Source organism: Anarrhichthys ocellatus, unplaced genomic scaffold (assembly GCF_004355925.1).
Source record: "Anarrhichthys ocellatus isolate YVR2014 unplaced genomic scaffold, GSC_Weel_1.0 scaffold22, whole genome shotgun sequence".
NCBI classification, from domain to species: Eukaryota; Metazoa; Chordata; class Actinopteri; order Perciformes; family Anarhichadidae; genus Anarrhichthys; species Anarrhichthys ocellatus.
This window is the reverse complement of record NW_022280052.1, coordinates 2,306,070-2,328,700: the sequence shown is the minus strand read 5'-3', so window position 1 is coordinate 2,328,700 and position 22,631 is coordinate 2,306,070. Positions and strand designations below refer to the sequence as shown.

The 22,631-nt window shown below is 41.3% G+C and overlaps 2 protein-coding genes across 6 annotated transcripts in view; both read left to right on the top strand.

Annotated features, from left to right (window-relative positions):
• anos1b (anosmin 1b) overlaps positions 1–18,815 on the top strand; it is a 38,713-nt gene extending 19,898 nt beyond the window's left edge. The window contains exons 3-15 of one of the 2 annotated variants that reach the window (XM_031859653.1): positions 2,158–2,220; positions 2,904–3,111; positions 3,974–4,158; positions 6,373–6,502; positions 9,336–9,429; positions 9,965–10,208; positions 13,658–13,796; positions 15,176–15,403; positions 15,839–15,933; positions 16,804–16,966; positions 17,148–17,380; positions 17,650–17,793; positions 17,949–18,815. In XM_031859653.1, coding sequence (XP_031715513.1) covers positions 2,158–2,220; positions 2,904–3,111; positions 3,974–4,158; positions 6,373–6,502; positions 9,336–9,429; positions 9,965–10,208; positions 13,658–13,796; positions 15,176–15,403; positions 15,839–15,933; positions 16,804–16,966; positions 17,148–17,380; positions 17,650–17,790 — 1,923 coding nt within the window. In that variant the 3' untranslated portion in view covers positions 17,791–17,793; positions 17,949–18,815. Of the gene's footprint in view, positions 1–2,157; positions 2,221–2,903; positions 3,112–3,973; positions 4,159–6,372; positions 6,503–9,335; positions 9,430–9,964; positions 10,209–13,657; positions 13,797–15,175; positions 15,404–15,838; positions 15,934–16,803; positions 16,967–17,147; positions 17,381–17,649; positions 17,818–17,948 lie in introns of both variants that reach the window. The other variant, XM_031859654.1, reaches the window with a different exon arrangement.
• Positions 18,816–19,213: 398 nt separating this feature from the next.
• Positions 19,214–22,631, top strand: part of LOC116390302 (uncharacterized) — an 8,735-nt gene continuing 5,317 nt past the window's right edge. For 2 of the 4 annotated variants that reach the window (XM_031859821.1, XM_031859818.1), the window contains exons 1-2: positions 19,214–19,297; positions 20,156–21,907. In XM_031859821.1, the coding sequence (XP_031715681.1) occupies positions 20,449–21,907 (1,459 nt within the window). In that variant the 5' untranslated portion in view covers positions 19,214–19,297; positions 20,156–20,448. The other 2 variants (XM_031859820.1, XM_031859819.1) reach the window with 2 other exon arrangements.

The window sequence follows — 22,631 nt, the reverse complement described above, 5'->3', positions numbered from 1 at the left end:
GCGCGTCTTGTATTATCTCTCTGTCTCCTCATACCCAGACTTCTTGAAGAATGCATAGTTCAATTACAGAGGAGGAAAAAGAAAAGAAAAGTTAAAGTTGCAATGTGTGGCCAGAATTTTAGTTTGAAAAACTCTTTGTATTGTGTTGCAGAGATATCTACTAAAATGAGCATGCTAACCAGTTAGCTCCGGTCCGTCCTGTCTTGTAATACCACTTGTACCTCGAGAGGCGATAGCAAGTCGAAGCGTCCAGTCTGCCCTCAGTCCAACATGAGAGAAGGAAGAAGCAGAGCTGCCCCGAGGGCTTGTCAATCACGAGTCCTTTTCTCCTTTCTGCCACTTTGGATTTAAATTCAATAAACCAACAATCAAAACTTACACTGACTGTACAGACTCCAGTAAGTCGCACAGTAAACACAAGCACTAACTTATTACATCAACATTTTACAGAATACAAATTTATACTTAGCTTTTACAGTCAGCAGATTAATGCACATGTGCGTACACACAAAGTCTTATTAGAACAAGCATGAGGACCGAGGCAGTAAGCGGTGAAATAGCCAGCAAACCAGCTATATTCATACATTATTGTTTATATGTATCAGACAATATACATAAGAAGGTGAGATAATGGGAACCACAAAGTTTAAGCTATACAGTCATGGAACATAGTGGACATACATATGGACAGCGGAGGTGTTTTAGTCATTGCTCTCCGAATTTAGATTTTTATATTGTCGTTTTTGGAATCCATTGTTGCCTTCGTAATTCTAAGCTGACTACAGCCCTGTGGAGAATCAATCTACACACTTTTCACGACCACACTTCAAGCCTACAGAGTGTTTATTACTCAGTAGGGAGACTTTGGGGGTGGAGTATCACTTCACGCTAACCCAAACTTTTTCTTCCATGACTTGAATGAAATGAGCCGACTATACAACATTAAACAGCTATCGTGCTTCACGCTGAGACTGCATTTTATGTTCTACAAGTTAAGAAACCAGCACATGTGGCTTCACTGTCTTTGGTTTGTCGATGCTAAATGAATCCCAGCAACAAGTTACTATGTAGTGTTCGTCCCTTATTTCATACATAAAATGAGATATTACGTGGTTGCAATGCAGTGCTCAAGTGGGATGATTACCCCGACAGTATCCAAAGCCATCATTCTGCAAATGGGCACATTTGGAGAACATGTTTTCGTCCAACAGTAGCTATATTTGTGCCGTTTTTATGGCTTTTTGTTGATTTTGTTTGTTCCCCCTGGAATCAGTGAGATGGAATAAATTGTAGAAATGATTGAAGCCAGGCACACTGGGGAGCTGAGGGAGACAGACAGAGGGGGTGAGAGAGGACGGGGGAGGAGGTTTGGGGTGAAACCGCAGTTTTTATATGTTGTCTGGATTTAATTTGGTAAGAGCCATCATTCACTAGTTCACTGAGGTGGCAAACCAGATGAGTGTGTGCATGTGTGCTTTAGGAGTGTGTGTTTCCTCTGTTTTCCCTACCTGCTTAAACACTTGAGAGCTCTGCAAATGCTAAAACCCTCTGACACTTTGTAATTTATTCTTGTTCTACCGCTTTTCTTTGTTGTATTTCTTCAAACCTCAGCTACTTAAAGGAATAGACAGTTTTGGAAATATGCTTATTTTCACTTTCTGGCGTTGAGTTGGATCATTACCACTCTCATAAGTGCCCTTTAGATATGAGGCTTTAGTTAGTAGCTTGTTAGCTTAGCAAATAGGCTGGAAACAGGGGACAGAGCTGACCTAGCCTAATATCAAAATCTGTCTTTAGCTGCACCTCCATATGGGTCTGCGTATGTAACATTAGTGAGCTTTAGAGGTGCTGGTAGGTGGATTCGGTTTCCTTTGGACGGTGTCAGGCTAGGTGTTTCCAGTTTTTGTGCTAAGCTAACTGGCTGCAAGCTGTAACTATATATTGAACAGACAGACATGAGATCCTCTTAACTAGTTCACTCTTCATCAAGAAAGCAAATAAGTATCTTTTCCAAAAATGGTGAATTAATGCTTTAAGATGGTGTTGATTTTCTCAATTTATCATGTGTGATGAAACAAGTGTGGGTTGTGAAACCCTTACTTTATTGTGCCTTAAGCCTCATATTTTGTTTATTTCTATTTGTTTGTTTCTGTGTAGTGCCTTCAGCCATGCAAAGAACTGTGGGAAACAAGGAAGGTGCTTTCTCCAAAGTCCTGTGAGGTAAGACAGAAAGAGAGAGTGTGTGTGAGTGTGAGTGTGAGAGAGGGAGAGAGAGAGAGAACCTTTGGTGGATGTGTCACTCCTGCACCAGAAACTTGCTTTTGTTGGCACCATGAAGCTGTTTTCTGACTGTGAATTCCATGAATGAGCATTCCTGTGTGTGTTTATGCAAGCTTTCGTGGGTTATGAATAACACGTTTGTGAGCTTTTGAATGTATATGCGTGAGTGTATAATATGTGTGTGTGTGTGTGTGTGTGTGTGTGTGTGTGTGTGTGGGGCCCTAAATTATTATTTGTAAAGCCAGCCGGCTTGGTCTTCAGATTAGTTTTTCATCACAATAGCTGAAGCATGTTACTGGCTGGATGGCTGACTGGCTGGCTGGTTGGGAACACAGGGTAATTCAGAGCTATTAGCTAAAGCTTGTGTTTACATTTTGATGATCTGCAGCCATGTGCACAGATACACACACACACACACACACACACACACACACACACACACACACACAAACCCCCTGTCAGACCAGGCTGCCTTGAAAGAGTCAGTAGGAGTTTACCAAAGGAAACACTTTCACCTCTGCTGTGTGTTTTTCTGCCCTCCTGTGTGTGTTTATACATTACGTATTATTTCCGTTGTGTGTCAACTGTAATAATAACAATTCCCCCGCTGTCCTTTCTCTCAGAAGCAGACGGAGTGTGTGACGAGCAGGGAGTTTCTGACCTCTCTGAGGTCGTCTCGTCAGGGGGACTGCCCTCCTCCTCAGCGAGCCACCGGATTCGCTGCAGCCTGCGTGGAGAGCTGCTCGTTAGACCAGCATTGTCCTTCCCCCAGGAAATGCTGCTCTAATGAATGTGGACACACTTGCCAAGCCCCAGCCAATCTATATAAAGGTAAAGAAGGCAGGTTGGGACTTGTTTGTAACATTGTGTGGGCTTTATTATAAGAGGTTGCTGCACTGATGGAGAGAAGTTGTTTTTGATTGTTTTAATTAGCATGACACTGTGATGATTAAAAGTGTCATTGCTGGTGTTAAAAAGGATCTCTGTTAGCTGAGTGCTGTCATTGGTCCCCTGTGCTTGTTACTCATAGCACTGAACATGCTTTGTTGTTTCTTTGGGAGGGATGCCCTTCCAATATTTAATGACATCTAGCTCTTGTTCCTATGGTGTTTAAATGTACTTATTGTGAGTTGCTTTGGTTAAAAGTGTCGGCTAAATGAAAAGAATGCAATTTAATGTAATAAAGATCCTTAAATATTGCCTGCTTGACTGCATCTGAAGTCCCAGACGGTTAAAAGCTCCAGCTCAAGTCTGCGTGGAGCTAGTCAGGAGTACAAACTGTCTCAGACGCCTATGCGACGACGATTGGGCTGCAATAATATTCAAACACAAAAAAAATATTGTTTGAGTGATGACATATTTTGCTTTACCAATTGTGCCATATTTTTTATGAAGTGACTCAACAGTTGTAAAAGCACTGACTATATACTGTGTGTTCTCTAGTAATTAGATATGATGGTGTTTGAGACATCCAGTGAAACTTGTCTATGTACCGCCTATCCCTAGTGTCACTATGTTGGTAGTCAAGTCATTTTATTTACATGTCCCGCCAATCACAAAATCTGTAAAAAAAAATGTCAACATACGGTACACTTGTATCCATCAATCTCACAATCAGTTTGGTTTATTTGATGTTATGTACATTTCTTTCCTGTTTTGCCCTTTTAAATAACAATCCCATGATTTCCTCCAGGTGTTCCTCTGAAGCCTCGCAGAGAGATGAGCTTCGTGGAGGATTCAGAGGGACGCGTGAAGGTAGTGTGGGTGTCAAAGTTCAATGTCAGCGTGGAGCCGATCGTTTACATGCTCCAGTCCCGCTGGAACGTCGGGATTCATCCCAGTGAAGACCATGCCTCTCCATGGACTACTGTTGCAATGGTAACTACTGTACAGTAGCCAGCACCCTATCACCTTTCAACCCGGGTCTTTATATTGAGGATTAGAATGTTTGAGATATTGCGATCATAAAGAAATTCGTATTTTGAGTCATCTTTCATTATTTAAAGAGACAATTCTGTTAATATCACCGTCTCGACGTTATTGGGGGAATAATAGTTGATGTAGGAAAGCTACATCATGTACATTGATGCAACAACATGGCACTTAACTAACTCTAAGAGTCATTGAAGCTATACAAATTGTTCCCTGTGCCTTTAACGGTAGAACAGCGCCACAGTTTGTAATAGCTTTAACTCATAACTCTCAATTTGCCTCGAATGATGAAACTTCTCAACTATGGAGATGGATGTTAGACTCTGTTTCCACCTCATCAGTCTGCTGCCTTGCTGTCTAAACCTCTCCAACCCAGCCAGTCTCCTATTCTGCCAGGGTAAACCGTACGTCTGTGTGTGCGCGTATGAGTGAGTGAGTGTGTGTGTGCGCACCGTACGTCCGCGTGTGCGTGTGCCTGTGTGAGGTTAGGTAAATAAGCAGAGCTTAAAAAGGAACCACAGGCAGCCACAGTCGTTCCACCGGCTGACTCTGAATGACTGAACACTCATTATAGACTTAAATAGATGGCAGCTCGTGTCTGTCTGTGTGCGTGTGTGCGTGTGTGTGTGTGTGTGTGTGTGTGTGTGGGTGTGTGGATCAGTAGATCTTAAGCAGTCGATTACATTTGCACTGTCACGGAGACAAAATATGTGAATCTTTAGCAATTTTAACAATAATTCTGGTAAATCATTTAATTTCACCATTATGAGATGGAACTCCAATCCGACTTTCCACCTCATTAACTTGTAAAACGTCTTGAAGTACACGTGTCTTAAAGTACACAGAGCTCTGTCATGTTTTTGATTTGTGAGAGATGGCGAAACATACGTGCCCAAAATGGGCTTGGATTGAAGCAAACTGTTTTGTTATACTTATTATTTAGAAAATATAGTGATTTCCATAAAGAACAGCGAGTTCAGTGTTGTAAAAAATAAAGTAGTTTGACATTTTGGGAAATAAATGTAAATTTGCTTTCTTGCCGAGAGTTAGATGGTTAGATTTATACCGCTCTCATGTCTGTACGCTAAATGTAAAGCTAACACCAGCAGTGGGTTAGCTTAGCGTAGCACAAAGACTGGAAACAAATGAAAACAGCTAGCATGGTTCCGTCCAAAGATGAGAAAACCTGCCTACCAGCACCTCTAAAGCTCTAATTAACACGCTACATCTCATCTGTGTAATATCTGCACTATTTCTTAGCTGGATGCAGTCACTTCCAAGAAATAGTCCAGTAGACTTGTGTTTGCACAGCTTAAACAAATGAGAGATAACTTGTTAGTTGGTGAGCTTTAGAGGTGCTGGTGGGCAGATTGTGTTACTGCTGGACAGAGCCAGTTAACCGCTTCCCCCTGTTTCCAGTCTTTATGCTAAGCTAAGCAAATCAGCAGCTGGCTGTTGCCTGGACAGATGAGCACAGACATGAGAGTAGTACCAATCTTCTCAAACTCTCAGCAAGAAAAACAGTTTGTGTATTTCCCAAAATATAAAACTATTCCTTTAAATGTTTGACGTTCATATGCTCTTTGAGGAAAAAATACCTGTTTATCAAGATTTAAAGTTTAAGGCCTTTACACACCGGGGGCTCGACAAATAACCGTCACAAAAATCTGAAATACTATACTACGCATCAAAACTATTCATACCAGCAGCCATGCAAATTTGCGACACTTTTTCAATACAATATTTAAATAGAGTCGCACACGTGTGTAAAGGCCTTAAGGCTGTGCAAGTTTTTGTCCCCTAAGGATCGATATTTTCTGTATCTTACCCTCAAAGATGTGTTTTGCTGCCCTTGCTGGTTGAACATGTGAAGCCTGTTTCACCTGTGACCACACCCAGCATCACTGATGGTTGTAATGTCACAGTGTCATGGAGTACACCTGTACATCACTGTAATAAAGTAAGAGGTTAAACCACTGGAGGTCAGCAAAATGAACATTTTTAAGGGTTGTTAAGTTACTCTTAAATTTCTAAATCTGTCATGAATCACATATAATTGTATCTGTTAGATGAAGAAAGGTAATGAAAATGCGTTTGAACTAAAGTCTTTCTCTGACATGCACGTTGTCATTGTTATATGTGATGTGTTTGTATTTATAGACGCTTTCTGAAGATGTGGTTCTGTCAGATTTGAGACCTCAGCGCTGGTACCAGTTCAGAGTAACAGCCATCAACAGCCACGGCAGCAGAGGCTTCACCACACCCAGCAAACACTACATCTCCAGTAAAGGTAGTACAAACACAGTGTTAACACATGCTTTCATTGTCTTTACGAGAGTCCCACAGAGAGTGATGATTCCTCCTGCATGTTTCCCCAACTTATCTGTTGAATTTTGATATTCTGTCACGAGACACTGAGCAAAACACAGGCTCTTGCGTTCCATTTGTGTCATTTTATGAGTGATATTACACTTCTCTGAAGAAAAGTCAGAACCTCAGGGACATTTCCTGTCTTCTCCTTTCTCTCTCTTTAACTCAGAGTTGATGGCTAAAGTACACCCAGCTGAAATTATCAGGCAGTCCATAAAACAGACAGAAAACAAAAAATACGCAATTTCAAATGCACGTATTCACATGTATATTATATACAGTAAGGCAACGCATACACATGCAGTTGGTTTAGTGCCAAATCCCTGTTGCAGGTCTGTCAGACAAGACACACACACACACACACACAGGCACAGGCACACACAGTAGGAGGTCTTAGCTCTAATGCTTAGCAGGCTTAGGTCATATTGGTGTTGTGCCAGGATTGGCTAGGGATATGAATCCCCTGCCATGATTGGCTAAAGCTTGTCAGCATTTGAATAATGACTTCAGGTTGGACCGAGCTTTGGAAAAAGGTTCTTTATCAGTTGAGCTCTTATGGGAGATTATGAAGAGGTGTCTGAGATAGCATTTTCCACCGCCTTCAACAAAACACCAAATAGTAGAATTCCTCATGTAATAAAGTTAAGAGAATATACAAACTGTCCACGTTGTACTGAAACTTGCCCATCAACATATTAAAGCAATAATTAATGGGACATGTGGGAAATACTCTTATTTGCTTTCTTGCTGAGAGTTCGATGAGTAGATTCTCATGTCTGTCCATTATATATGATTACACTTCTTTGCCTGCATATAAGCCAGTGTGTATTTTTTTACTTTTACGAGGGTTAAGGGTATAACGTATGTGTCTATCTAGAAGCAGTGTCATGTTAAGCAAACCACAATGTAAGAAAACAGAGAAGAAATCAGGAAACAAATCTATTTCAACCCAGTGACGGTGCATACAAACCACTACATCCCTGAAAAAAACGTGAAATAATTGGATTTATCAACACAAATTATGAACAATATTTAGTGTCTTGAAGAGGAATTAATTTTCTTGTGCTCTACTAGAAGATCACAAATGGCAGTAACATTACCATGCTGACATGTACACACAAACTCAAAACAGCCGACTGGGTGCTCTCTTATGAATGGATTGAGCTTTACAGGTGGTGGTTGGTGGATGTTGACAGAGCCAGGCTATCTGTTTCCCCCTGTTTCCAGTCTTTATGCTAAGCTAAGATAACTGGCTGTTGGCTATAGCATCACATACAATAGACAGAAATTAGCATTGTATCGATCTGCTTATCTAATTCTGAAGAAAGCAAGTAAACTTATACCCCAAAATATTGAATTAATCCTCTGAGACACAGTGTGTGTGTGTGTTTTGGTGGGTGCCCTTGTATGTGTGTGTGTTTTGAGGGCCAGGGTTAAAGGTTAAAGACACACACTTCAACATTCGAAGGAGTCAGAGTCTTGTGTTTCCAGGCCATTGGTCTGATTAGTCGGGGGCTGGAGGTCAGGGATCACAAATCAGGAAGTTTGCAGATACCAGGATGGTTGGAGTTCCTCCACTGTGACCTGATGCTAACCAGAGAGAGAATCAGAATGTTCAAATCCCCTTTCCTATTTGTTCAGATATTAGGGTTGCACATTACCTGCCAGCAGTAATTACGAGGGGATGTCTGGTTCAGAAAACTCATCTTGATGTCTTCATCTAATGACAATTAGACAGCAATCGACTGAAGTCCACTGATTAAAAAAGAAACGCACAATGAAGAAGGCCTTGTGTGTTTTGGTTCTGATCTACTTCTGGCATTAAGATACATCCTGCTTATTCCAAAGACAAACCACACACACACACACACACACACACACACACACACACACACACACACACACACACACACGCACACAGAGGCCAGGTCTTGCAGACCTACTACGCTGCCTTAACTTTGATCTCTGCATCTCGGTCAGCCGAGCACAGCCCGAAGCCTGTGGGAGGCCTGCCACGGGGGATGTAGTTCTAATCAGATACATTTTGTTGTTTTAATCAAATACAGGATTGGGGTTTGAGTTTCTCATGAGATACAAAACCAGTGTTGAAAGAGCAGCAACCTCAGGATTTAATCTTGGAGGCAAACAGTGACTAGTGGAGGTTGTCTTTAGTTTGTGTTGTGGTAGCTACTGAAAAGGGCAGCTTCAGGCTTCTCCAGTATCGCTCACCTTTGATGCTGTAAATCTAATTGGCTTTGCAGACTTGAATGAGACTAAGAGGAAGAGGAAATTCTCCTCCCCCCCTCCCCCGGAATGGCTTCTCTATTTTGCTGCACTGCAACAAATTAAGCATCGAGTTATTAGACAATTCAGTCAAGCTGGTGAACGGCATCTGCTTTGTAGGAATCATGATGTTAACCCCAATTAGTCTTCACTAAATCTCCATATATGCTTCCTCGCCATAGGGGCTGTAGATGACCTGGTATTGGATGTTAGCAACAGTTGGGACAAACAGGTTCAGAGTGTAATTTTCACAGGGAATGTCTTCTCCTCTTTTACAGTTTAATTGTGATTTATTTACTGTCGTCTCTCTAAACAATGCCCTCCGACTGTCTACCTCCCAAATCCCCATGAGAGAAGCTCTAACGTGCAGGCACTACCCAGGGCTGAAAAAAGTGCCAACAACTATTATTATTTTGATGATCATTTCTGCCATTTCTCTCTTGACAGCGTTTCTCTCTCTCTCACTGCAGACCCTTCACCTCCAGAACTTCCAATAAACGTCAGAGTGAGCAACCAAACTCTAGACCGGATGGCTTCTCAACCAGGCACCCAGCTCACGGAAAGGTATCTCATCTCAATAGGTGAAATATGATTAGATAGATTAATGATTAATCTTCCCTGCTGGATTAGTAGCTATGCATCCTTTCAGGGCTGCAGGCTACCGTTGTAGGCAGTCAGTCATAACATGTGGTCAAGTAGATGTCTGATGGCGTAGCTGCATGCAAATTACAGTTCATCCCTGACCTTCTTCCAATCATATATTTTGTCTGCTATTTGTGTGCCGTAATTCTAAACAAGGACAGATGAAGTTCAGACCATGTCTTAGATTAGCAGGAATATTCCAGTAAAACATTTAATAACAGAGGTGAAGACTTAAATTGTAGCTTCTGTTTGACATAATGATAAATTGTGTGCACATACATAAAACGACAGAAAGATAGGAAACCCAACATTAAGTTGTTGCATCTATTTTACAGGCAATCACTGTAACTTATGAGGAAACATTTACTTATACTTTACTTTGTCTACTTTATTACCACAGATTTGTTTACATCCATGTTGTGGTGGTGTTTGATGACTTGTTGCTGTCTCTCCTCAGGTCGGGGGGAAGTGGGGTCACAGTGGCGGTGTTTTTAAGTTGGGAGCCCCCCAGAGAGGCAGACCTGCCTGTCCACAACTACAGAATCACCTGGATGTCTCGACAAGCACACACAGCGCACAAACACACACACACGCTGCATACACACACGCACACAGTGCACAAAAAGGTGCTCACACGACCCACACACTCACACACACCAGAACAGGGTAAAAAGGAAAGCAACAGCAGAGTGACTCAAGGGGTAAGGAAACATTTTTATAAATGTAATCACACTGACTGAGATTATATAGAGATTTAAGTATGTTTTTTTTTTTATCCCGATTTCTTTATATTCTCCTTTCTGTGCAATCTATTCCTATCAGATACACACATGTACGACCACATTGATTATATGATATGCATAATATCCCATAAATGTTGTGTGCGACTTCTTTGGACATTGTCAAAGTGCTTACACACATACACACATATTTCTACTTCTATACTTCTAGGGACCAACAAACCTGCTTACCCAGCCCATGAAATAAAGTTTAACCTTAAAGAAACAGTTCAGCATTCTGGGAAATATGCATATTCACTTTCTTGCCAAGTGTTAGATGACAAGATTAAATCCATTCTCATGTCTGTATGATAAATATGAAGCCACAGCCAGGAGACCGTTAGCTTATCTTAAAGATTGGAAGCAGGTGGAAACGTGCTTGGCCACGTCAAAAGGTAAGAAAATCAGCTTACCAGCACCTCTAAAGCTCACTATTCAACAAGTTATGTCTCATCTGTAAATCTGTCCAAAAACAAAAGTGTAAAAATGCCATGTTGTGGTTTCATGGAGGGTTATGTGCTGGACTATTTCTTGGCCAGGACCATTGACTCTGTGTTGTCTCCACTGGTCTTCTGGCAACCTCACGGTGCAAATAAGACTGCAGGCCAAGAAAAGAGCTCTTCTCAGTTAATTCTTGGCAAGAAAGCGAATAAGTGAATAATATTAAGCAACATATCGAACTATTTCTTTCACCCTAAAACCACTTTTAACCCTAAAACAGCCCTTTGAAGTGAGTAACGGTCTCCACTCTTCAAAGACACACTTCAGTTTGTAGGTTTAAATTCAAATGTGTCCTTTTAAAGAATACATTAAAAGCGCACACACACACCGCATGCACAAGATCTATATAGCTGCACCTGAGAGATTTTACAAGGTCTGTAAACCCATGCACCAAACACACACACACACACACACACACACACACATGCATACATTCCTTGTTTTCTCCTGGTTCTGATGTTACAGGTCTCTGCAGTGCTCAAACAGAACAGGCTCTGTAAACAGCTACTGTATGCCAGTGGTGTTGCAAATTGGAATAACTGATTTCATATAACAATAGCAACTTGTATGTTGTGTACGTTTTGAGATTCAGCATCACACAATTAAATAGGAAAACAACACACACCATAGGAACGGCTTACCTCAAATAAAGAAATGTCCCGCTGAACCACCTGTAGCCAGTAAAAAAGCCTACAAATGAGAATTAGGTGGAGGTGCTCAGACATCTCAACTAAGCATTTTGATTCATATAATAAGCAAAAATTAGGTGCATATTGTTTTGCATTCTTAAAACTTGCATCCCATCAAAGTTGATTTGACTTTTTAACGATAATTCAAGTTTTTAGATGCGTTATGTTTCATGATATTTTACCTTTTTTTTTATTTATTATTTTACATTTAGATCTAGTTTTGACACATTCACCCTGAAATTTACAACAATTTGTGCACATGTTCCTTGTGGATCTGAAAATGCAATATTGTCTTCAGACAGACATGCCATTATCTTTATGGGTCATAACTTTGTTAAAGTACTATGACAACATGTAGGTAGGGGTTCACAGCGTTGAAATAACATGATAACTTAGACATGTGGAGTGACTGGCATTTCCTGCATTTGGATAACATGTACTCAAGTCAAAGCATCTGGGAATGTACTGACAACATGCTAGTCATTACAGCACGGGGGCCTTAGTGAGTGAGTGTTCAGTCATCATAGAAGTAAAGCATGAGATCTGTGCAGAGGTTGGGTTATATGACTGATGTCTAGATGATTATGTATTACTGTAGCTGCTAGCACAGCATGTGTATGTGATAACACACATTAGATAAAGAGACTGAACCATTCCGGTCTCGTTGCTCAATTCAAAGAGTAACTTCTTCAGAGATACAATAGGTTTCTTGCTGTATTTTTGAAATTATATGTAATGCTTTTATAACAGTCAAGAGGGTGGGTTTTACTATCATGATTATAGGCGTGATGGTGATGTAATATGTTTACAATGCAACCGAGTCTAGTCAGCAGTGCCAAAGTACCCATAATCACAGTAAACAGCACCGATATTACAGCTTTGACGCAACAGTTAAGATTGCCTGTGTAGGGACCGAACATTTTTTCCTTAAATTTGTGTACTCTTTGCACAGAAACCATCAGCTTTAGACCCTCTTAACTGTTTAACTCCAATATGAGTATTCACTGCAAGAGTAGAGACAAAATAATCAAAAACATACATCAAAGTTTGGAGGTTTGAATGCACGCACGCTCATATGGACCTAGCTATCCTAAGTAGTGATGGCGATCCCAGACTGAGCCTGGTGGAGCCATTTATCTCTAGTCTGCTTCTCTGTTCTGCTTGGCTGGGGCGCCTGGAATTTAAATGAGGCCCCCCTTACTAGTGTGTCCTACTTGCAGCTGCATCTAGACACACACACATATGGACAGCAGCATCACAACAGGTAGGTAGGGACCAGAATAACATTTCTGTGTGAATTAGTTTTCATGTCACAGGAAGACCTAATGTTGTATTCCTCTCCATTAGCACATGATGATACTTTACCTAGATGTGTATAAAACATACATCCTGTCAGTCAGGAATTTATGCATTACTGGAGGGATTTAGCATTAAACCTGAAGTAAAACGGGAAATTGGAGGAAGTATTCAAACATAGAAAAACCTCTGCTGAATCAGTGCTTTTAAATATACATCAGCCTCTTACATATAATGTTCACTGACATTATGCACCAAAATAGAAATCCAGGCTTCTCTCACTCTTTCTGTTTTACACACACACACACACACACAGCTGTACAGGCCATATGTTTTGTCTATCTTAAGTGTAATGGAAATACTTCAACCCATTTTGTCTGCAGGTCACCAAGAAACTGCTTTTAACTTGCTTTTGTCTCATTCTGTCTTAAGTGTGCATGCGCGCACACACACACACACACACACACTTGTTATCATCCAAGCATCTTTTTGTTGTGACTAGCTGAAATCCACGCTGAGAGACAGACCTGATTGACTAAAAGCCTGTTAATGAGCTGTCAGTCAAACAGTAGGGTAATGCAGAACAGGTCTGCACTGACACACAACACTCAGGATGATGGTGATGAGGATTGTGATGACAGTAAGGATGATGAAGATGGTGGCAGTAACTGCTGGCTAAAATGGTGATCCTGAGTTTGTGTTTTGAATCAAGGACACAGGTTCATCAGAGCTATTTGTGTTTCATTTGACACCGTCTCTCTCAGACCCCGGTCAAATTCTAATGTGGAAGGGAATTAGGACGGACTGAGATGTAGCCAAGAACCACCATTCCCAAAGACTAAGAAAACTTCTCTGTCCATGTTCCCATTCTCACATGTGTTATAGGCACAGTGTGAGCTGTGGCTGCAGGGTTTGCTGCCTGCTACTTCCTACTTCCTGTCTGTCCAGACGGTGGCCTACTGGGGTCAGAAGAGGTTGAAAAGTCCAAGAGCCCAAATTGTCTTCTCCACCATAACTCATACAGGTAAACAAATAAACTACTTTCCTCATTATGGTATACGTTGTATATTTGTCACTAACACTGTCTATATTAAATGTTCTCTTCATAATTTCAGTAGAATGTGATTTATTGATTATTTTTCTGTCTAACTATTAACTATTAATATGCTTTACAGTGATTGTAAAGAGTTTTATAAACGGTGCAAGGATGAATTATTCTTAATGGAATATATGTAGCTTGATTTTACATACCATGAATACAGTATTTTCACCATTGCCTCTCTCAGCAGTTTGGATGAACATCTTATCTTTAGATAGATGAACAAATACAGCCACGTGTAAAATCGCTAGAAATGTGTAACTTTTAGGAAGGCACCACATCTCTAGTAGGTTTTTGTTTTTTTTTTTTACAGATTTTTTTCGTTGGAATAAACAGTAAGGAACTGCACAGCTCAGATTTGCTCAGTAGAATGAGGTTTCTTGCCCAAGTAGTGTAAACTGGAGCTGTACTGTTTGTGTCGCTGAGATTCAACAACACAGTTACTTAAGGACTCTCCTAGCAACCATAGAGGCTCATTCAAGTACACATTTCTGAACATTTCATTAACTTGTCATGACATTAGTAAATACTGCATGCAGAATCCACAGCACACATTTGTTAACAGAGCCGTGCATTATTGAGTAGATTATTTTAGTTAGTAAGTAGTTTGTTCAGAGCCCCTGAATTTACTGGTTGTCAGCATATTTGGTCTCCCTACAGCTGCACTGTTTAAACTGTTTAAAGAGGTATTTATAGGTGACCTGTCGGTCAGCCCAGCAGAGGATTATAGCCATTTGCAGCTCAATTATCAAACCACATACCACCAATTTAATATGGAACATATTGCCATTTATAATTTAGCAGCATTAATATTTGACACCGTCCACGTATTTGCGATGTTTTCCTCATGCGGGTCAGTTAGGCCGGATAAAACCAGTTGGTGTTTCTGAGTGAGTGAATTACAGGAAAGCTAGCTACCAGCTGCACTCTCGTCGACCGGTTTATGATATTCCTGGCACAATATAATACATTTATAAATTCCATGTGTTATATAACAGGTTTCATACATCCAGTCATTCATATGTTTTGTTTTTTTCAATGTAGCTAGTTATAAGCATTCAGAACAGCTACTCAATAAATAATACTTACTTTAGAGTGGTTAGGAAACCACGCCTGTATTCAAAGTGTTACGTTTCTGAACACGTAAATTGTGTTTATTGTGAAAATGTGCAAGAAATATGTCGGATATTTATGAGCTTGATGTTCAAAATGTTTTTACCTTTTACTGCCCTCATTGCAAAAGACAGCGTCAAATCAGACATAGTTTGAATTTGTAACATTATTTTCTCTCCTCTCCACCAAAGGTGAAGACTTCTCCAACGAGCTCCCGTCTTCCTCATCTTCATCATCTCTTCCCTCCCTCTCATCCTCCTCCCCTTCTTCCTCTGACCTCCCCCTCTCGTCCTCTCTGCCTCACCCTGAATCCCCCCTTAACCCTGTCACTCCTGGCAATCTGCGCCTGGAGGTCGCTGCCCCTCATTATCACAATGACCAGCTGCAGGTCAAGGTGTTCTGGAAGTGGCCTCACCAAGGTGAGTTGAAAACACAGTAGAAGACAAAAGAAGGATGCAAAACAAATTAATTGCATTCAACGATTTTTTTAAAGTTCTCTGTTTCCTCTTGTGCAGTAGTACAGTAGCTGCTCTCACTGAGCAGCTACTACTATTACACTCAAATAACACCCAAATACTAAAAATGAATCCACACCTTCCAGCCGATCACAATCTGTGCTTTTCAGTGACCATGGCAATGAAAAAAACAAAAATGATTGTTAATCATCAATCAAGAATAAAGACAAAATATGAGAATTTTCACCAGAAAATGATAAAAGGAGTAAATGTAAAAGAGAAATGTAGAGAATAGTAGGACGTGTATTGGATTCATCCTGTTATATTTGTCTTATTCATGATAATAAACACAAGATAAACACATGTCCACTGTCTGTCCATCTTTCTTTTGCTTCACAGGCAGGCAGAGACATCCTGGGCCGTACATTTTGCGGTGGCGTCCACATACGTGCAGTACTAATGTTACAAGCACAGAGAGAACAACAACTGTGCAGGTATAACTATCCTGGCTGAGTTTTATGCGGCTCTTTGTGAGCATTGTTGTGTCTTTTTGTGTATATACTGTATGTGTATCAGAGATCAGATTTCAGCACCATAACTCCGATCAGTCTGGAGTGCTCTGATCCTCCGTCTGTGTGCAACTTTGTCTCTGCCTAACATCACTTTTACCATAACTCTGTCAAAACCCTGGCTGAATTATCTTATATTTAAATGTAAAAGAATGAAATATAGGGAGGGGTTTGAATGAGAATGCTCTATGGGGAAAGTAATTTGCAGAATTAAATTAAATGTGTCACCAAAATTAGGCAAAACAAAATCTACTTGAGATTCAAATTGAATCACCAACTTCTTAACAATTCAGCTATTTTAAACCCAAATCCCAAAGTGAAGCTGCAATAAAGTTAAAAGAAAACCTTTATTGAATGTATACAGTGCACTTTATATCTGCCCATTTATCAGGAGAAAACTGGCCTCGCCAACATTCGATCTTGACCCACTGTTGTCCTGGTGTCAACCTCTCATCTTAAATGATCACAGACGCAGTGGCTTGATAAATATCAGAGTGCTGTGTGCAATTTGCTGAGGTCACAGAGCATGATTTCTGTTCACTGAAGTTCAGCTTTTTTCAAACAGTTATGCCATTCTTTCCTCACCATTTGAAGCTGCCAAGCTGCAAAGTGCCACTTCAAACTGTCGTGTTTATTTTACCATGGAGCTAACAAGCAGCTTATGTCAGACAGGTTTAGAAACAAAAGTAGAGGTTGTGTGTATATTTTACGGAACCTTATAATATGTCAGTTTTAGAAACCAGCTGTGTGCCGTTTAAACACTCTTTTAAACACTTTTTGATGTTCTCTCTCCAGGGCACCCATCACACCATCACAGGCTTGCTGTTTGCATGTAAGTACCGTGTCGCCGTGGTGATGAAGGCTGACCAAGGGTCAGAGGCTGTTGCCTGGGTTACGACCCCGACTTGCTCCTCCATCAGGGTCAGAGGAGGCAAAGCTTTGACCTGCAACACTGAGGGTAAGACTAGATATTATACTATATAACCTTCTTGTACAGCCGCACAATAAGCTTTTTAAATGCACTTCAAATAACCATCACAATGTTCAAACTGTAGTCGTGTTTAATCTACGGTGACAAAATGTAAAAGAGTGTTCTGTCATAGATGAAGGACATGTGTTGCGTCTTCTGGTTGTGTCAGAGCGCCTCCTGGCCAGCAGAAAGGTGGTACTGCGTCCAGAACGACTGACGGCTGACTTTCAACAAGTCAATGGCACCCTGCTCATGAAGCTCCGCTGGAGGATATCCCATCATGCACTGGACCCGGCAGCTGTGGAGGGGTTCCAATTCACTTGGACACTGCAATCAGGGGTTACCGCGGCAGTGGAAGGACACGAAGACACACTTATCTCCCAGACACAGACAATCGCACCGGTGAGACACAAAGAGAGGTCTACAGTGACAGTTTTAGGTTTTGCCAGCAGCAGAACGAAAATGCCTTTGAAATATGAGAGGTGTGTGTGTGTGTGTGTGTGCGTGTGTGTGTGTGTGCGTGTGTGTGCGTGTGTGCGCCTTTTTAGTAGGGATGATGAGTCAATAAGTATTTTTATGTCAAGTTCCTTTTTCTTTCTGTTTAGTTCGGATAAGTCTGGTGATACTTTTGTTAGTGGTACTCTGAACTTACTCTGCTTCATCCTCCTCAGTCTCAGCGGTTGGTGACAGTTCATGGTCTTCAGGCTGACAGTGTTTACCAGCTGCAGCTCCAGGTGCTAACAGCAGAGGGCAGCAACGGCGCCTCAGTCTCCAAGACCATACATACTCCAGCTATCAATGCCTCACTTTGATAGGTAATGGTGATTTCATGTATGTAGGTGTGTTAACAACTAATGGTCACTCTTTCCCTCTACATGAAAAAATATGTCGTGTTTTGAGAATATGTTTCTATGGAAGGATACTACCCTTCATCTTTTGTCCACTTAAACTTACCAATCATCTCTTCCAGGCCCAAACCCCACAGCTGTCACCGTCTGCTGCACCAAGCTCATCTTCACAAACATCAACTTCTCCAACAAAATGTTGTACAAATTGTAAAAAATAACTTTACCCGTGCATGATGCCAGTTTAATAAAGCACTAAGTACTTACAGTTAGTCTAAAACGTGTATTTTTTTATTAAAGCTGCAGCATTATTAAAATGATTCGGATTGGCATTATTGCCACAGCAATGCAGGACATGTATGTGCAAAGAAAGACCCCTTGTATGACTGCATCTGTATGTTTGGTGATTAAATGGGACCAATCAGGTCATTTCTAATCATCTGACATCACTGGAGCCAAATGACACTTGTGAAGAAACTTATAATGCCTTTTGTTTTTGATCATGCAAGTAGAGAATGATATAGCACTGACCATATGTACAAATAGAAATGTATAGCAACAGACTGTGTTCATTTTAATGCATATTCTGCTGCATTATTTTTTGAAGCAAGTGGGCTGAGTTGGTGAAGCCTTGAAGTAAGCTCAAATATATTTTGTTCATATGTTTAAAAAAGCAAATGTTTCATTTAAATCTCTTTGCATTTGCTTGTTTGATACATTTTGGGCCTTTTGCAACATTACTTTGCATCACGGAATACCCACTTCACTACAATATGACATTTTTACATAGTCAATATAGATATTCCTGTGGTAGATATTTCTTTGTTTTGCTAAACTCATGGCATTACTTTAAAATGGTTGGAAACTACTGCTGTCAAGCAACCAGTAATTATCATGTTAATATTCTCACTATGTAACCATTTTTGGACATTTAACTGTTAATAATTTTGTACTTAATTCCTTTACTTTTTGACTATTAGTTTTATTTATTGTTTTCTTAGTTTTTTGTAATTAAATATTACCAAGATACATTGTGTGTTGTCATTGATCTGTGGGTTAGAAATTATGATACCAGGGATTATACCATAATAATACCAGTTTGTATTATATTTTGCATTGTATATAATTATACAGTATTCAAAATCATCCTTCTACTAACCACTGCTTTCCTGTATTTGATATGGCAACACAGATTAATTTACATGAAATGCCTAAAAAAGCAAATTGAAATAGAACAATGTCAACAGGAGTGTATTGCTGTAGATCCTCTTTCTGTCTCTTATGAGGTTAAAATTCAAGAAACGTTGGTGTAATATTTTATGGGTATAGATAAGAAGAGGAATTTGAAGGTTACATGGGGAGATTATCCGGACGCAGCCGACGCCGTGACGCAATCAACGAGCGACGACAGCTTGAATTGTTGCTTCTTCAAATCGTGGTCAGATGAAACTCAGTTCGTTATTTCATAGACAAGGTAGTGTATGATTATGTTTGTTTCCACTTTCCCTCATGCTTTTTTTGCTTATACTCCATATTACCTCAAAAACGGATTCGCAGCACCGCTTTTGTCTTTAGACGCCTCCAACTTCCTGCTGAAAATGGAGGAAATGTGTAGTCGATGCTTTGTGTTTACGCCTGTGTTTTGGCTGCAGTTAGCTGACTTAGCTAGCTAGCTTCAAGGGAATTACTAACTGATTCAAAACTTTGTACAATTCTGCGATTCTAAATCAAATTATGGGATCGTACGTTATATTCTTAAATATATGTCGGCATGATCTAGCTGCTGCGGTGGGCAATGTCGCACTACATGAGGTAACGTTAGTTTTATTAAACTTAACTTAAATGATTGAGGGAATTTAAACGTACGTTGGCAAAGATGCTAGTGATTAGCAAAGATGCTAATAGCTCATTTATCTGCGTACACTGAATATTTGCAGCTCAAGAATACTCGCTGCAATGTTGCTAACATCAGCTAACTACGGCTGTTGCTTCTAAACTAAATAACTGCTCTATGAAAACTGATGCTATGGCACAACGGTCAGTTAAGTAACTTGTTTAACGTTGAACATTACATTGTGGAAAAAAGGGAGTTAGTTGCAAGCTAAAACCAATTAGCAGTGATCCACCTGTTAATTGAAGATGATGTCACTGTTGTTACTTTGTAATTGGCTCGTGCATTAAATATCTCCCACTGAAAGAGGAATAGATTCATCTTAAGTGAGTCCTGCCTTGCACGTTGACACTGCAAATATTTAATTATACAGCTAAATGAGATGTGCTTGCTAACATTTCTTTCATTGGCTCTTATTCTCTCTCCCTGTGCTGTGATTAGGGGACCATGGTGGAGTTACTGTTACATTCAGAGTCTACCCGTCACTGAGGAACACCGTATATCTGACATGTTCTACTCTGTCTGGTCGAGTCAGTGACCTCTGTGGTGGGACAGGCTTTTCGACACAGCAAAAGTACTTTGCAGAAGGATTCCCGGAGGGAAGTGTCAGGATAAAACACAAGGAAGGAACAAAGCACAACACGTAATATTCAGAGGATCAGAAGGAAGGAGAAGTAAAGCGTGTGGAGAGGGGGGGTGTTGGGGATGGGGTTGAAGAGCCAAAGGAGGACGTCATGGTTCACAGCGGCTCTGCATCCCCAGTGAACACAACACCATCAGCATCACCTCATTTAACTCTTCCTGCTACAGCAGCTCCTCCTCTAGCAGCTCCTCCTCTTGTGCCTCCCCATGGGAAGACTGCAGATCAGGACCTGAACCCTGCCAAACTCCTCGCTACAGACCTTACCTCCAACTCGGTCTTGACCCAGCCCTCTACTCTAACTCCTGTCGAAGCCGAGCCCCCCACCTCAGCAAAAGCACTTGCTACTAACTCAAGCCGAGCGTCAGCCTGGTCCTCCACAGAGACACCTACCACTACTCGGGGCCAAGTCAATGGCCGTACGTCAGGCAGGAAGAGGACTCCTAAAGCCTGTGACTGCTGTGGCCCCAACAGTACAGGACACAATGTCAGAACTTTGGGCAGGGGGAGGGGGAGGGGGAGAGGGAGGGGGGCCGGAAGGGACCTCAGAGACACCCCAAAAAGGAAAGTGGAGGGCCAGCTGACACGTATCAAGTGTTTCGATTTGACCACGGAGAATGTGGAGGAAGCCGAGGACGAAGAAGCCTGCTATGAGAAGGTGCAAAATACTCCAGTTGTGGCTGATACACCGTCACAAACGGATGTTGCTCAGCCTGTCGCAGTCTCCCTGCAGGATGACCCAATAAGGAACTATGTTGCTCCAGAGAAAAGGGATGTGCAGAAAATGGAGGACATGTTGATAGAAGGGTCAGGGGGTAAAGGAGGTGTGGAGATGATATTGTCTGGAATGCCAGGCAGGGGAGCACCAGTTAGCACATTTAGAGGGAGGGGAGGGAGGGGAATGGTGGGAGCTATGTCAGCATCACACATGGATGTAGAAGGTGGAATAAAGAGGGGAGCTTTAGGTGGAGTTGTCATCAGTTCTACAGTGGATGCCCTGGCTCCATTAGTGTTCGTGCAGTGGCAAAACAAAGATGCAGATATGGACCATGGAGGGCAGACTGACCCCAGCTCAGCTAAATCTTCACGTGGAAATGGAGACACGGTAAACCTGAGTGACACTGAACCTGAAGAGGATATGAAGGACGGTAACATGATGGTGAGGGAAATGGCCAATGGGCTACTTTCTATCTCCCAGGACCTGGACTCTGATATGCAGGTGGACAAGACTCCCGACAGAACAGACTCGACGTCTGTACCAGTAACTCTGTCCAACGGAAATGTCCCCACGCCAGCAAATACTGACCACTGGCCCACTCTCATGGAGGTGGAAACTTCTCATCCCGCTGTGGTTGCTCCTCCATTCCAGGGCCCGATTACAGTGCTCAGCATGCAGTACAGCTGGGCACTAAGAGACCACAGGCTGTACTGTCAGCCTGGATCCTGGGTGAGGGCGGGGATGGAAGAGTCGTCGGAAAAAACAAACGGAAGTGAGCCGGATGTAGAGAAGCAGAACAAAGAGAGGCTGGAGCAGCTTACTGAAATGATCCACGGTAAGAGATGTGTTCTCAGTTCTGTTGAGATGACGCACGGTGAATCATTGAGCTTTTTACACAGAAACTAATGGAAGTGCTGAGGACGGTGCCTTTTCTGTCACAAGACATTCGTAAAACATGTGGCCTCGTCTGTGAAATGTTTAACTTTTATGGGATATTTTGTTGTTTGAATTATATTGGGTAAGACCTAAATGTATGTGCAGTCGAGGCAATTTCTAAGCTGATACGCACATTTCTTGACACGTTTTGTTTTTCAAGTACATTACAAAAAAACTGTCCAGAAAGCCAAGAGATATTTTAGTTTTAATAACAGCCCTGATTTAAGATCAACCCTGATTCACCAACATTTTCACATGGGCGAACAAAATTGGACATCTGCACATAAGAAATAGGGATTTCATTTTTGTCTTTTACAATTTTAAGAGACAACTCACAAAGTACCGTCCTCTTAGAATCAGATTTGATGTTTTTGTTCTGGGAGAGCATGTTGTCGGCATCGCTCATGTTTGCAAGTGAATAAACAGGACTGCAGCTTCGACACAAACAAGCCAAAACTGTTTCAGTGACGAGTGTTAAAGCAGTGGTTCTCAACTGGTCTGGCTGCGGGACCCACCATCACCCCTTAATGACAAGCCACAACCCACGACCCAAATTATATATATATATATATTATGTGGGTATATCTATATTCAAGAAGTCTAGTAGTAGTAACGTCTCTGTG